At 40.7% G+C, this 13,848-nt stretch overlaps 1 protein-coding gene across 1 annotated transcript in view; it reads right to left on the reverse strand.

Annotated features, from left to right (window-relative positions):
* The window catches only part of fto (FTO alpha-ketoglutarate dependent dioxygenase), a 263,558-nt gene that overhangs the window by 132,879 nt on the left and 116,831 nt on the right, over window positions 1–13,848 (reverse strand). The window contains exon 10 of the mRNA XM_088333342.1: window positions 2,512–2,636. Coding sequence (XP_088189468.1) covers window positions 2,512–2,636 — 125 coding nt within the window. The remainder of the gene's footprint in view (window positions 1–2,511; window positions 2,637–13,848) is intronic.

Raw genomic sequence — 13,848 nt, forward strand, 5'->3', positions numbered from 1 at the left:
GGAGGTGGATGCGGCGGTGGGCGTTCAACGTGTGTAAAGGGGAAGAGGAGATATCGGGAGCAGCTGGAGTTCAAACGCATTGTGTCGGGGCCGCCCGGCCTCCTTGGAAACTAATCTAATCGCTCTTTCATTGTGGATAGAGTAAACGTGTGTCTGCCCCTGCTGACATGGATGAAGCGTTTCCTGTCGGGCGCGTTGATGATGTTGCAAGTTAGTTTAGAAACGGGATTGGCAACCCAAAATGTTGAAAGAGCCATATTGGACCAAAAAAAAACAAAAAACGAATATGTCAGGTGCCACAAAAAATACGATTATGTAGGCACAATGCATGCTGTATGAATCTATATTAGCATACTATCAAACAACTAAGGTGGATGCAGGACATCTTGTGGAGAATGATGTGACTACTCTGTTGTAGGATAGCACCTTTGTTACGATATTAAAGGGACAGTGTGTATTATTTAGCACCTCCAAAGTAATCTGAAAAGAACAAAACCAAAATTCATTGAAATAGAAATAAAAAAAAATATGTGAACTATAATGTAGACATGTTTGTCAAAAAATACTTGGTGGTCGAGAAATTAGCATTTATTTGGCATACGATTCTCACATAGAGGGTCTGCCACCTTGCTGCCAAGGCTTCCCTCAAAACATGTGTTTTCTATTGTTTGCACACAAGTTTAATTATTTATTTTTTACAACAATTAATTTTTATTTTTTAAATGGTTCCTATGTACAAATTTTGCTCATTTGATGTATTGTTTTTGTTTTTTTCCTCATTTCTCTAATATTTTACTTGTACTTATTTTTCTTTTAATTAAGGGGAGTAAAGGGAAATACTAATGAGTTACGGTAACTTTGAGTCTCCGTAGTTTGTATTCTTCTTTACCCTTTATAGCACTTGTTTTTAGTTGCACAGCACCATACACATATAGTGCTCAGGTTTTACACACTGTACCTTTAATGAATTACGGTATGTTAATTTTTTTTCAGGTAAAATTAAATAAATTGTATATTTTTTGGTCATTTTTTTATTTTGAGGATCAGAAAAAAACAACAATCATGCATAATATACCCCTTTTTGGTACAACGAAAACCATGCATTCAAAATATGATGGCAACTTTTTTGAAAAAGTATAATAAATAAAATCGCATTATACAGTTTGAGGAGGAAAGTGAGTAAAAATTGGTATAAACTTGTGTTCCAGTTCTTCTCAGCTAAAACTAAGTAGTGTCAGAGGCAAAAGTTCTGAATATGTGCGGCCATACACTTATTCATATATTGCAGGATGATTTAATTCCTTTCCACAATGCCTTTCTCTTCATTTAGTTCAGAACGACTGAATTACTTCCCACAACGCTTTACTTTCATTGAGTTCAGAATTTCATGCGATGAGTCATCCATAAACGTACTGGTTTAATGTCTGCCAATATTCACGGGCCCAGCCCAATAACAACATCTACCATTTGTTACCGTGACTAAAAATAGTGTGAGATGAGATAAAACCGCATCAACTATATCCCTAGTGGTCTGGTGAATAGGATCTAGAAAACTACCGGCTGTGTCAGGGTTTAATTCGTTGGAATCAATATTATGCAATTGTGATCAGTCATTTATTCCAACTGATCACTCTTTTTTGAGCAACTCTAGCCCATCCTGTAGTTTCAGTACCATGCAACTCAAAAAAACGTCACAAAAGATTTTTTCTGGGGTGCGCCTTACAGTGCAGAAAATACGGTATCTCTGGCTTATAGTCTGGAAGATACTGTAGTATTAAAATTGTATTGTATCCCTTATATACAATAGAAATGTGGTAATTTTCAGGGGAAGCGAAGCTGACATGAGTGCGGGGGTTTTGGGGTAGGGGCTAAGGTGAGGATGTTGTTGGGATGGCTTCTAGCTTTCAGCACTCGCGTCTTGGAATGCGCCAACAGGGCCCGGGGCGTCGATGTGACCAAGCGAGGTGTTTGGAAACGGCTTGTTTACACGGCTCACTTATACTGGGGCACCTTTTCGGGTCAAACGAGGGTGACACATAAAAAAAGACGAGGGTGCTGAGTGTCATTTTTCAGGAGCTAAGATATTTTTTTCACATTGCGCAAGATCTGGACTGTGTCTTTCTAGGGTGTGTGTTTGAGGCTGAATGTTTGACACACGGGTCAGGTCGGAGTGAGACAATAAGCAGGGAAATCAAATGTGAGCGTGGTTAGTTTATACAAGACTGCGAGTGGTGAGAAGCAACAGCTAAAACAACAATCACTGCATGTGTGTTTTCCGCCAGTGTGGCCGTCCCTTATCTAAACCGATGACCAGCGTGGCGCTCTTATCTACAGGGAAGGAAGTGAAGGGACTTATTCGGGACGAGGTGTGATTAGGTCCAGGTCCAGGGAACAAACCCAAGAATTTCACCAACCGTGTCGCTGTGTGCAATATCCACATTGTATCATAGCTAAAGGCTGGTCTCGAAGACAACGGTGTTGCGTTCAATGTCGGTATGTCGTGTGTGTTACCTGTCTCTCCACGTTTGTCGCTGCTGTTGCCTGTCTATCAATGCAGACAGAAGCGTATCTGCAAAGTCTCTCCTGCCCTCGTCCACTTGTTCTTCGTCTTCCACTTTAGCCAAGAATAGCATGGTCTGAAAAATGGAAATGAAACAATGGATGAATTGCAAATATATTTATAGGTATATAATTGGAGGTGGGCTCAGTCAGTAAATTGGCATGTCACCTCTAATGAAGGCCACTAAAAAAAAGGAAGGTGAGGCACTACATCAAGGATTGCCACTTTTTGCGGGTGGTTCTTGTCCCAATTAACCGCAAAAACTGCGACTGACCTAAGTCATGATAACAGTGCTATTAAAAATAATAATGAATCGTAACAATAGTGCAATTAAAAGAAGTATAACAACATTGAGGAGCAACAAAATTCCCCAATAAGTCACAAGCTAAATATGATCAGTGTTTTGGAATAAAATGCTTTGATTCGATTGTTGTAAATTGTTGTAAACATTTGAAAATGCTTTGTTTTTATTATTTTTTTGAATACCAATTCCGAGGTTTCAGATAGGATCACATTTGAGTTTGATCGAAACTAACGCGAACAATTTGAACGTTCCCAGCTCTCCCCAACACGAATGACAACTGCGACACCCGCAGGACGGCGTGGCGCACAAAGTCTGGCATTTGAGTCAGTTTCACATCACAGGACGGGCAAATTACATCCAATATTAAAGCGTGAGTCAATTAATCACGGCCTGGCACGACGCATCGTAATGTACCAGTATCCCCCCTGTTGAACATGAATTACGGGCTGGCTTAAAAGTGTGACGTGGCGCATCAGCACTAATCGGAGGCATCCTGGCAAAACCTTAGTCTGCATAAAGTCCTCCGCCGCTTTTAAGCCGGTTGAGAAGAAGTCAAACGAAAAGGATCTGGCAGTCCAAATTAAATGCGGCGCTGTCAGCCGCAGTCAAATCCTCTCTTCCTCCCACCCTGGCTTCTTTGCTCCTTCACAGACTCTTTGAATATCCTTAAAAATGTCGCGGGCCTGTGAAAGTGATGGATCTGTAACTCTGACTGACTGTGACGCCTTGTTAAGAGCGCTCTCTTTCCCGTCATATCTTCCAGTCAAGTGCATTCATTTCTTCCCATTAACAGTCAACCGTCTCAAGAGTCTTCTTAGTAGCTTGAAAAAAAAACACCCACAATGCAAGGGTGGGGGACACAATTTCATCTCCTGTGCCTTTTTTGGGTGACAATCTACCTGTCTGTCTTAATTCCCAGTGAAGAAAGGTTTGATTGTCTGTGTGTGTGTGTTTCTAAGAAGAGTAGTGTGATTTGCAGACGACGTAATGCGCTCACATCTTTTCCAAGACATGTGTCAAAAGAAACAAAGTGCGACCTTGAGTGATTATATTTGACTTAGAGGAGACACCAAATATTAGACCAGATGAAAACATTTCCTATGGCGACTGGAACATGTCCTCCATGCAGGAGTGCTAGTTTTAGAAGACATGGCTATTGGGACCCTGCAGCAAAGATTGATGTTGGTTGGAAGTGGGACTATTAAATTGTCTTCAGTTTTACGTCTGCAAACTTGACATTTTGATTAAAATCATGAGGCTGAATCCACCTGTTTTCCACCTACTCGGTCAGCCATTTTTCCCTTTCGGTCAATAGAAAATTACAGTACAGAAATCCCTCGTTTTCAATGTTCTGAAATTGAAAATGGGAAATTTGTGAAGAAGTGACCTTCATTATTGTACTAGTATTATAAAATTAAAATTATCTTCAATAATTTGAAATCAAAGAACAAAACTTTTTTACGGGCCTCATTTTTCATCTAACAAAGAAAGTACCGTAAATTCCAGACTATAGAGCGCACCTGATTATAAGCCGCACCCACCACATTTTAAGAGGTAAACCGATTTTGTACATACACAAGCCGCACCTTAATACAAGCCGCATGCGCCCACATTTAAACATGTAACACAAACACAAAATTAACCCAAACCCGACTAAGTCCCGCGATTGAAACTAAATGTCCTTCATTAAGCCCACAAACCAAAAATCACAGCCGGTGAAATGAACGGAAAATGATACCGGTACTTAAGGTTTGATGCAGACCTGCAGAGTCCCGTTGAAAGTAATCCAAGGAAAAAAGTGTATATTTCCAAAGGTAAGGGTGGGAAAAATATATCAGATGAACACATTTACTCACGCAACTCCTTTTTCTTTAACCAACTTTTTACCCCCTCTTCTTTCCTTGTCTGTCCCTCACCTTTAGCTGTTCCCACTTCAACTCGGCACCCCGTTTTTCGTTCACCCGCAAAACATGTCAGAATAAGTGTCTAAAATAAATACAAATAAATACATTACAAAAATATACAGTTGCAAATACATATTATACATGGGTTACACATATTTACAAAGAAAGACGGTACACTGAGAGAGTTTTCAAAGCTTTAATAATAATAATATAGCTTTTGACAGGGCAGTTAATGGTAGCAACACTCGAGCGCCGCTGGCGGCCGTTAGAAAAATTACATAAATTGGCCGCGTCACTGACTAAGGTTGAAAGTTAGGGAAAAAAGTAGCGGCTTATAGTCCGGAATTTACGGTACTTGTTTTGTACCTGTAAACTTGCATTTATTATTACCCAACGAAGAATACAGCGTACGATAAAAATATGCCCACATTTTTATATTTTTGTTGAAATTAATTGAAAAAAAGACAAACTAGCTTCCTTAGTTTTTCAAAATCCTAATAGTTAATTCAATATGCAAGAGGCTTTTGCATCCACCCATCGTATCCATCCGTTTGACTGTCCTTCAGTCTGTCTATCTAATTATTTCTTACTAGCAACGAGCAAGCTGGCTAACATTTTTTCTAGTAAGACGGAACAATAGTTACCGACAAGCTTGCATACTACCTACAAGCTAGGAAAACTGTATTGCAACTTTAATAGATAATGCTGCATTTAAGAATCAGGAAATGTTCTTTGAATTTGGGCATGGCCCCCCAATCATTAATAATTGAGTGTGTTTAAAGGAGCGTGGTGTTGAGAGAAAACGCCGGTTTTGCCCTCAGGCTGATCCCGGGGTCATTTAAGCAAACCTGTTTGTTGGTCAAGCCTGGCATCAGTCAGCATGGAACAGACAACATGAATTTGTCTTTCTTCCTGTGTCGCAAAAAGTGTGCCCTTCCTTCTGTCTGTTTACCCCAAAAGCACGCCCCTCCTTCTGTCTGTTTACACCCCGATGGCAGTAGCTGTCCTCAACTCCCCACACCCTCCCACTAAAAAGCTGACCACACAGGTCCCCTTGACCAGGGACACGGCTTCAGGTGAACCAGAGGCCAAAAGGGGACGCAGGTAGCCTTTGAAGGAATTGTACAGTCAGCCAGGAAGGTAAGCACACAACGATGCAGTCAAAGAAGAAAATGTTGGCAAAAAAGAGTGGCTTATTTTTATAAAACCTAAATACCTTAAAGAAAGAGAACATAAAAAGAGATATGTAATTACAGAAGTCAACTATTATCTCGATAAAGTATTTGCTAGCAATGCCCAACTTAGCTTAAAAAAAGCCCTTATGACAGGAGATTTCAACCGTTTTCAAGCTAAAAGCTACTTTTTGATACTAATTAGCGCAAAGTGAACCAAGTTTGATATGAATTTCTAAAATAATAGCATATCAATATGTTGTTACTCCATTATTACCAGGTTACTTATTGAAAGTTGGGGCTAAATTGACTCAGTCAACCACGATAAAAAATGAATTTACTAGAAAATCAAAATAAACCAGCACTGGTGAGAATTTTTAATTTCTTAGCACCTCAGCTGCTCTTAGGGGCACCCTAGTGCCTGCAGGCACCACGTTGGACACCCCTGTCTTATCTTTTATTTTCCGCTGCACTTATCTGCTTTTATTTTACTTTTAGCAAAGCTGGCTGAAACCATTAGGTAGGGGGACTGAGGTGCGGGACGAGTGCTGGAGAGTGCGCAGCAAATGATAGGAAAAACATACAAAGTGTAATCAACACAACCCAGAAGTTAATCAGTTGCTCTCTGCCCAAACTAGGGGTCATTCAAACTTGCAAGACAGCAACAAACCCATCAACATTAGGAAGGAAACTTGCCGGCCACCACCTCTTTGACCTGTTTCGCTTTGGTAGGTGCTACAAGTCCCTTTGAACAAGGGCCATCACCAACCTAAACGAGCAAATAAAACGGTTATAAATAAATTGTGACTTATGTTGCATTTTATTTTGCTAAAAATGTTATCAAACTTAACTATTTTTTTATTATTTTCAATGTAGTGTTATTATAAATTAGGCCAGTCTGTAAGAACTATGTCGTAAATATGTTTCCCTATTTATAATGACTGTATTTTATCTGTTTTTCTCTTTAAAGTCTTTATCACACGTTTACCCTGGAGGGCCATGTCTAATCTTGTTGCAATGTTTCACATTGTAGATATACATGGCAATGAAGAATTTACAATTCAATGCAATTATATTAGTGTGGAAAGGGTGAAAGTAAGAAGAGGCCTTCTTCAAATACAGTTCAAACGCGTACCCAAACCATAGTAAAGAAAATAAAAGAAGAGGTTATCCATGTCTATGAATGCACATACACGCATCATGGACAAGCTTACAGAGGCTGCAATGATGACATAAGCCAGGAGATAGCGGCAGGGAGAAAAATGTTCTAAATTTGATATAGCTTCTTTATATCGACTGCACAAGAATAGTTTTATTGACAGAAAGAAAAACCTAGTTTTTTGCGGCTTTCACATGTTTTCATTCACCATGCAGAGCAACTTGTTTGTACTTTGACCTTTAGCTAGGACAATGGTATGTGTTTGACCCGGTCCTGTAACCCTAACTGCTGAATGATGTGTATGAAAAAGATTGCTTGCAATGATATCTGCGTTTCCTGTTTCAATCAGAAATTTGCCAATCTCTTCCTTTTCTCAATATATGTTTGTGCTGTCTAATACAAGAGCACCAATATTACTTTGACTGCTGGGTGAAAAACGCCTCAGGTACCACGCGAGGCAAGAAATATAAAGCGTTGTCTCAAAAATATAAACAACTAGCAACCGGTGATCCCATTAGGCCGAGTGATTTTTGGGCCAAGAAATCAGTGTGTGTTTGTGGCACGCCACTATTGACTTACTTGGTTCCTGAGGGCAAGATATCCAGCGATGGCAAAATAATATTAAGCCAAGGAATATAAAATGAAAGAAAGCATTGAATGATCTGTGACATTCTAGAAGTTGGTGTGTGTAAGAGTCTGTGTTACCCGCTCATCATAAACATTGACTCAGACAATGGCTGACAGGACTGTTGCATTTCCAATCCATCCTCATCCATGTTGAAGGATTAACAAGGCAATGTCGTAAGTGTCTTTATGTAATAGATGTAAAAGGTATGCGCTTTATTTTAACTTAATGGAACATAGTCTTAATACATTGTGTGGTACTGTTGCAGTTCTCAGCATCCGAAGAAGGAAATTAAAGGTTTAATAGCACGGCCTCTGTGGTCACGGTCACTCTTTGGTGGTTTGGCCTGGTGCCATGTTGATGCCAATACAGGGTGTGTTTGTTTTTGTGCATGTATTTGTATGAACATGTCTTTGTTGTAGGGCAAGTTTAAAAAAAAATAATATTTCAACATGCTACCAATGTCATTCAACAGAGTTATCTATAATTCAACTCCTGCATTCAGCATCCATTAATTTCTACCACTTTGTACTACAGGGTTTTGGCTGAACTCTTTCCCATAAGGTTCCATTGCAATGTAGTACAACATGGTAAGTGAGTAAATATTGTGTGATGATGACATTAAAGTAATGCCTTTTCCTTGGTCATCTACAATCCTAATGGCCTAATGGTTAGGATTTGACTATTCTTGGTGAAAAAAAATATGTTTGTATAAACAAACAAATTCAGTAAAGCAATAATTATATAAACAACTTCATATTCCTACTTGATGAATTTTTGAGGTCCCCGTAGCAGCAAGATAGTGGACAAATATGTCGGCTCCCTTTCGGTGAGGCTCATGTTATTTAAAATAAATGTTAATTTCTCAACCCACATGTTTTTAACAAAATGCACATTTACTTGATATGTATGTTTTTCTTGGTTAAAATAAATTGTTTTTACACTGAATTGTATTATATAGTGATAGTTTCTTTTTGTATTTTTTTGCAATATCATAATTACATTTATATTGTATATTTTATCAATTTTATCTTTTTGTTTGTGTGACGATGCTTTTCCCCGCTAAAAAAAGGACCCAATGCCAGTAAAATTTGTGGTGTAAAGTGTTCTGCAACTATGGCAACACCATTTGTTTACATAAAATCATGAAAAAAATCTCACCCAACAGATAACAATAAGCTGCAACCATATATGTTACTATTATGCTACTGTTCCTGAACAAAAAAATCCGTGGCCACTATGGCACATTATTTGCATCTCTCACTTTATTCTAAAAATACTGTGCATGGTATTTAAGTTCTCTAGTTGGTACTGTTATACAGTATTCATATTTTGGTCGCGTTGCTGCTTTTACGGTCTGACTCGTTTGGCTTTTGTTTTGGAACAGTTTGAATACAAATATTTGTGGGGGGTTTTTTTGCACTGTTAACATTTGAAATGTAGTTATTTAAAAAAAGAAGTGAAATATTTGTAGTGTCTAACATCCTTGTGCTGTGTGAATTGTAATTATAAAGTAACTCAAAGGGGAAATGGGTTCATTTAGTCAAGAACCATGATCAAAACGGATTGGTATTGGAACTGTTGATGAAACCATGTGTTTAAGTAAATCGGATACCAAAATTCCCAGTATTGCCCACCCCAAGGGTATGTGTCCTAGTGACACAAGGCTTTTGTGCTGAACCCTCCCACTGCCCATCAATAATGTCAATGCAGGGGAAAAGGAGTTTCAGTGAACATAGCAGGTTATATGAAGTGTAAAACATTAGAAAAATGTGTCTGCAACATCAGAGTAACGTGTTTGAAGTGAGGAGGGGCCGGCCGGGGGTTCAGAGGCGGAATGAAGACACTCCTGAAAAGGGAAGAGTCCTGACAAGTGATTTTGTTTGAAGGCATTGTAACACAGTCAAGTGGGCAGGGAGTTTTTCTATGGCCCCAAAGGCAGTCCATCTTGCATCCAGCACACAAGCCGCTTGGAATGGACATATGCTTTCCACGGGATCAAATGGAGCAGAACCCCCCGGCCTTTTGTGCCACTCCCTTTTCAGGGGGCACAGGGGAAGAAAAGGCAAATCTGTTGCTGGGTCGTCATCCCACTAGGGGCCCACAAAAATCACATAAAAATTCACCAGCCAGTCTTTATTTTTTGTTCCGGGGTCATAATAAAAGGGGTGGGCATCCACTTGCCCCTAATGGCGAAACCACCTACTTCTTTTCAGAGTCAGGAAGAGGCTACATATGCTTGCACGCTGCTCATTGGCTAGGCGAGCAAGGCACGTCCATCAATCACGAGGGAGGCTTTTGAGAACGCGGGACAATGGGAGAAGAGATGTTTGGCAAAAGTGGGACAACCAGGCCCCTTCTGTTCATGTTAAGGGATTTGTCGTTCCTTCTTTCAGTGTACGTAAAGACTCGGACAGATTCTCGCTGAAGAGCAGATTGGGATCAGAACTTCAACCTCTGTCCAGGGAAAAGGGTTTTGTTGACTGCCAAGAATTCTATACTTTAGTGCACTGGTGTCAACCTCATTTGCACAGAGGGCTGAAAGTCAAACCACACCTTTGGTTGAGGGCCGAACAGGATAAACATTTATTGAATACACTAAAACTTGACGTTTTGTTATTTTACATAAATATGAATTTAAAAAAAATGTGTATATTATTACAGAATTAACCAACTTAAACATTAAATAACTTAAAATACTTTGCTCTCCTTAGTGATTGGGTTGTTAGCGTGCAGCCCCACAGTGCGGGGGTTCAGGGTCCAAGTCCAGCTACCGCAACCTCCCCGTGTGGAGTTTGCATGTTCTCCCCGTGCCTGCATGGGTTTCCTCCGGGCACTCCGGTCTTACTCACATTCCCAAAAACATGCATGTCAGGTTATTTGGCCAGTCTAAATTGTCCCTAGGTGTGAATGAGCGAGTGAGTTGTCTGTCCTTGTGTGCCCTGCGACTGGCTGGCATCCAGTTCAGGGTGTCCACTGCCTAAAGACAGCTAAGATGGGCTCAAACACCCCCCCCACCCTACAGAAGATAAGTGGTGCAGATAAAGGACGTACTTTGCTCTCCATAAAATATATATCCTGTTTTGACAAATTCAAATATAAAAAAAATAAAATGTAAATAAAATGTGTGCTTTTTACCAGAAATGTGTGCTTTTAACATGAATATGAATTCCAAACAGACTATGATATGATATGATTCCCGAATAAACAAAGGAAACCTAAAATAACTTCACATACTTTGTTCTCCATAAAAATTACACCTCTCCAATGTGTTACTGCAGCATCACCAATGTTGACGTTCATGCTCACATGCTACATTTGATCACAGTGTCTCCAAAAAATACAATAAACTGAATGCAATTTCCTGTAATCTACCAGTACTACTTCTGCGTTTTTCTAAATACTCATAGGTCGAGGAACTTGAGGGGACTGGCCTTATGTCCTGCAATCTTCTGCTCCGGGTACCCCCCAAAAAACAAAAAAACATGCAAAAGGCTGGGCAAAAAAATGAGAAGAAAATGATTCCCGTTTTGTCCCTGAGTCCCTTTAGTTTATATCCTTCCTTGTCTTTTGTAGCATGTTTTTGGTTGTCCTACAAAATGTACCTCTATATAATGGTCCACTCTAACACAGAGTCCTTTTAAAATGTAAGCATAGAAAAATCAAGTGAGGGGGATCTCATTCATGAGCTGCTGTAATTGACTACAAGATGTATGTAAGCATAGGGTTTCCACATATGTCTAAAAATATGAACATCCCTTATATTTATTTTATCTAAACATACAGTAAAATACTTGGAACTAGATCGGAACGGACCCAAACACAATAACTTGCATTTGCTAAAAAAAGAATATATATCCATTGTAATGGATGTAATTAACAGTTAATTACAAAATCAAGACTGTCCAACCCAATTGGCAGCATTTAGAGCACTGAAACCTAACCATTAGACCACTGATGATATAGATGACATATTCTATCTCATTATGACACTAGTTTCACTCACGGTGCCAGAGGAGAATGTGAAGACAATAGAGAAAATAGAAAGTCTTCCTGAAAGATACAACTAAAAACCAAAAAGCATGATGAAGCATGATGAGGGCAGCAACTTGTTGGTGCATCTAATGATCATTCGGATTTTGAAGGACACTAAATACCTAGTAAATTGTAGGTTAAACTGATGTCTAGCATTAAACGCTTGCAGCTGGTTCAGAATGCGGCAGCTAGACTTTTGACTAAGACCAAAAAGTTTGAGCATATTACTCCTGTATTGGCCAACTTGCACTGGCTCCCAGTCCACTTAAGATGTGACTTTAAGGTTCTCTCATTAACATATAAATGTTTGCATGGGCTTGCACCCTCTTATCTCTCCGATTTGATTTCCCCCTATGTTCCTGCACGGAGTCTGCACTCGGAAAATGCCGGTCTACTTGTGACTACGAGAGCCAAGAAGTCTGCAGGCTCGAGAGCGTTCTCCATCCGGGCCCCGGTGTTATGGAATGCCCTGCCTCTGGAGATAAGGGCCCGGTCACACAGCCGTTTGCGTCTGTATCGCAGGTAAAATTTTGCGTTGTTTTTTTTGCCCATGGTTGCCTGCGATGGAAAATGCGCAAAATTGGCCAACCCGCTGTTCATCGGTGGTATGCCCGCAAAACAGACGCCGGCGACTGTTCCGCTTCCTCATCGCGTCATTTCCGCGTCATTTTCTCGTGTGGACCACGGGTATAAAAGCTCCCGAGCCGGTGTTGTGCCCAAATCCGACTCCTGTGCAAACCCCCCCCCCCCTCGCGTGAACGCGCATTCTGCTGCGATCGCTTTTGTTTGAAGCGTGCATTGACGTTGGTGACTTTTTCATCCGCGTTAACAAACGCATTTTGTAGAATAAGATCGCATTTTATTGTTTAAATAAACGCGTTATATAGACTAGGATCTCCCAATTGTTATAATTAGCTCGCTTTATTGTTTTAATAAGCGTTTTATATAGAATACGATCGCTTTTGTTGGAAGCGCAGCAGAATGCGCGTTCACGCGAGGGGGGGAGGATTTACCGTTCGATTACGTTCACAACAAAAACAAAGACGGAATGGTTTAAGTTGTATTACATTCCCAACAAATGCAAGACGAAGTGGTTTTGGTTATATGTTCGCCATTACATTCCCTAAAAGTGAGATAAAACGAGGTAAAAGTGGTTGTAGTAACGAGGGGATGCAAATCTCGGCAGGGATGCATTTCTCGGATAACACCGGGCTGTAGAAATCATAACCGCTCAAGACACAGTCCCGTAGAGATCAAGATTTCAAGCTATGGCACTGAAGAAGCCAATATGTTATTATTGTAATAGTTTTTCATTTTGATTTTATTATCTTGTTATGAAATGAAAAGAAATGTCAAGAAATAAAAATGGATTAAGACGAGGTCACTACGGTGACGGGGATCCATGTCCACCCCTTGACGTCTCGAGCACAACTGACGTGTGCTCGGCAAATCGCGCTGTATATACGCGGAGAAAGGCGTTTGACCGTCACACGCGTAACACGCTAATTTCACGTAATAACACCGCGATACAGGCGCAGAACATGCTATTACCATGCTCCACCCACGATTACCCGCTGAAATTTCCCGTCCTACCCATGTGTAACCACGCCCTGGCCGCGGCCAGAGCACGTCGTTCCGCGTCATTACCTCGTGTGCCGCCCGCGGTTAACATGTGCTCAAAGTTTTGAGCAGCTCAAAACTTTTGCGCGCGGCCAACCGCGTGTGAATTTCCGACCGCGAGTAAAGCACTGCTGTATCTCGTCTATATGGCGGTCTCAAAGCGTCCAACAGCGCCCAACAGCGTCTGCCTCACGGCCAGAAATTTCTGGCCGTGATTCAGCCTGGATACGCCCGTGAAAGGCTGTGTACCCGTGCTCTAAAGTATTGAGCAGCGCAAAACTTTTTCGCGCTGCCACCCGCGCGCGAATTTCCGACCGCGTGTTAAGCACTGCTGTATCTCGTCTGTATGGCGATCTCAAAGCGTCCAATAGCGTCCGCCTCACAGGCAGAAATTTCTGGCCGTGATTCAGCTGCAAACGGCTGTGTGACCGGGCCCTAAGATCTGCAACCTCAATGGAAGTTTTTAAAT

Source organism: Urocampus carinirostris, chromosome 4 (assembly GCF_059441175.1).
Source record: "Urocampus carinirostris isolate Australia breed hairy pipefish chromosome 4, RoL_Ucar_1.0, whole genome shotgun sequence".
NCBI lineage: Eukaryota > Metazoa > Chordata > Actinopteri > Syngnathiformes > Syngnathidae > Urocampus > Urocampus carinirostris.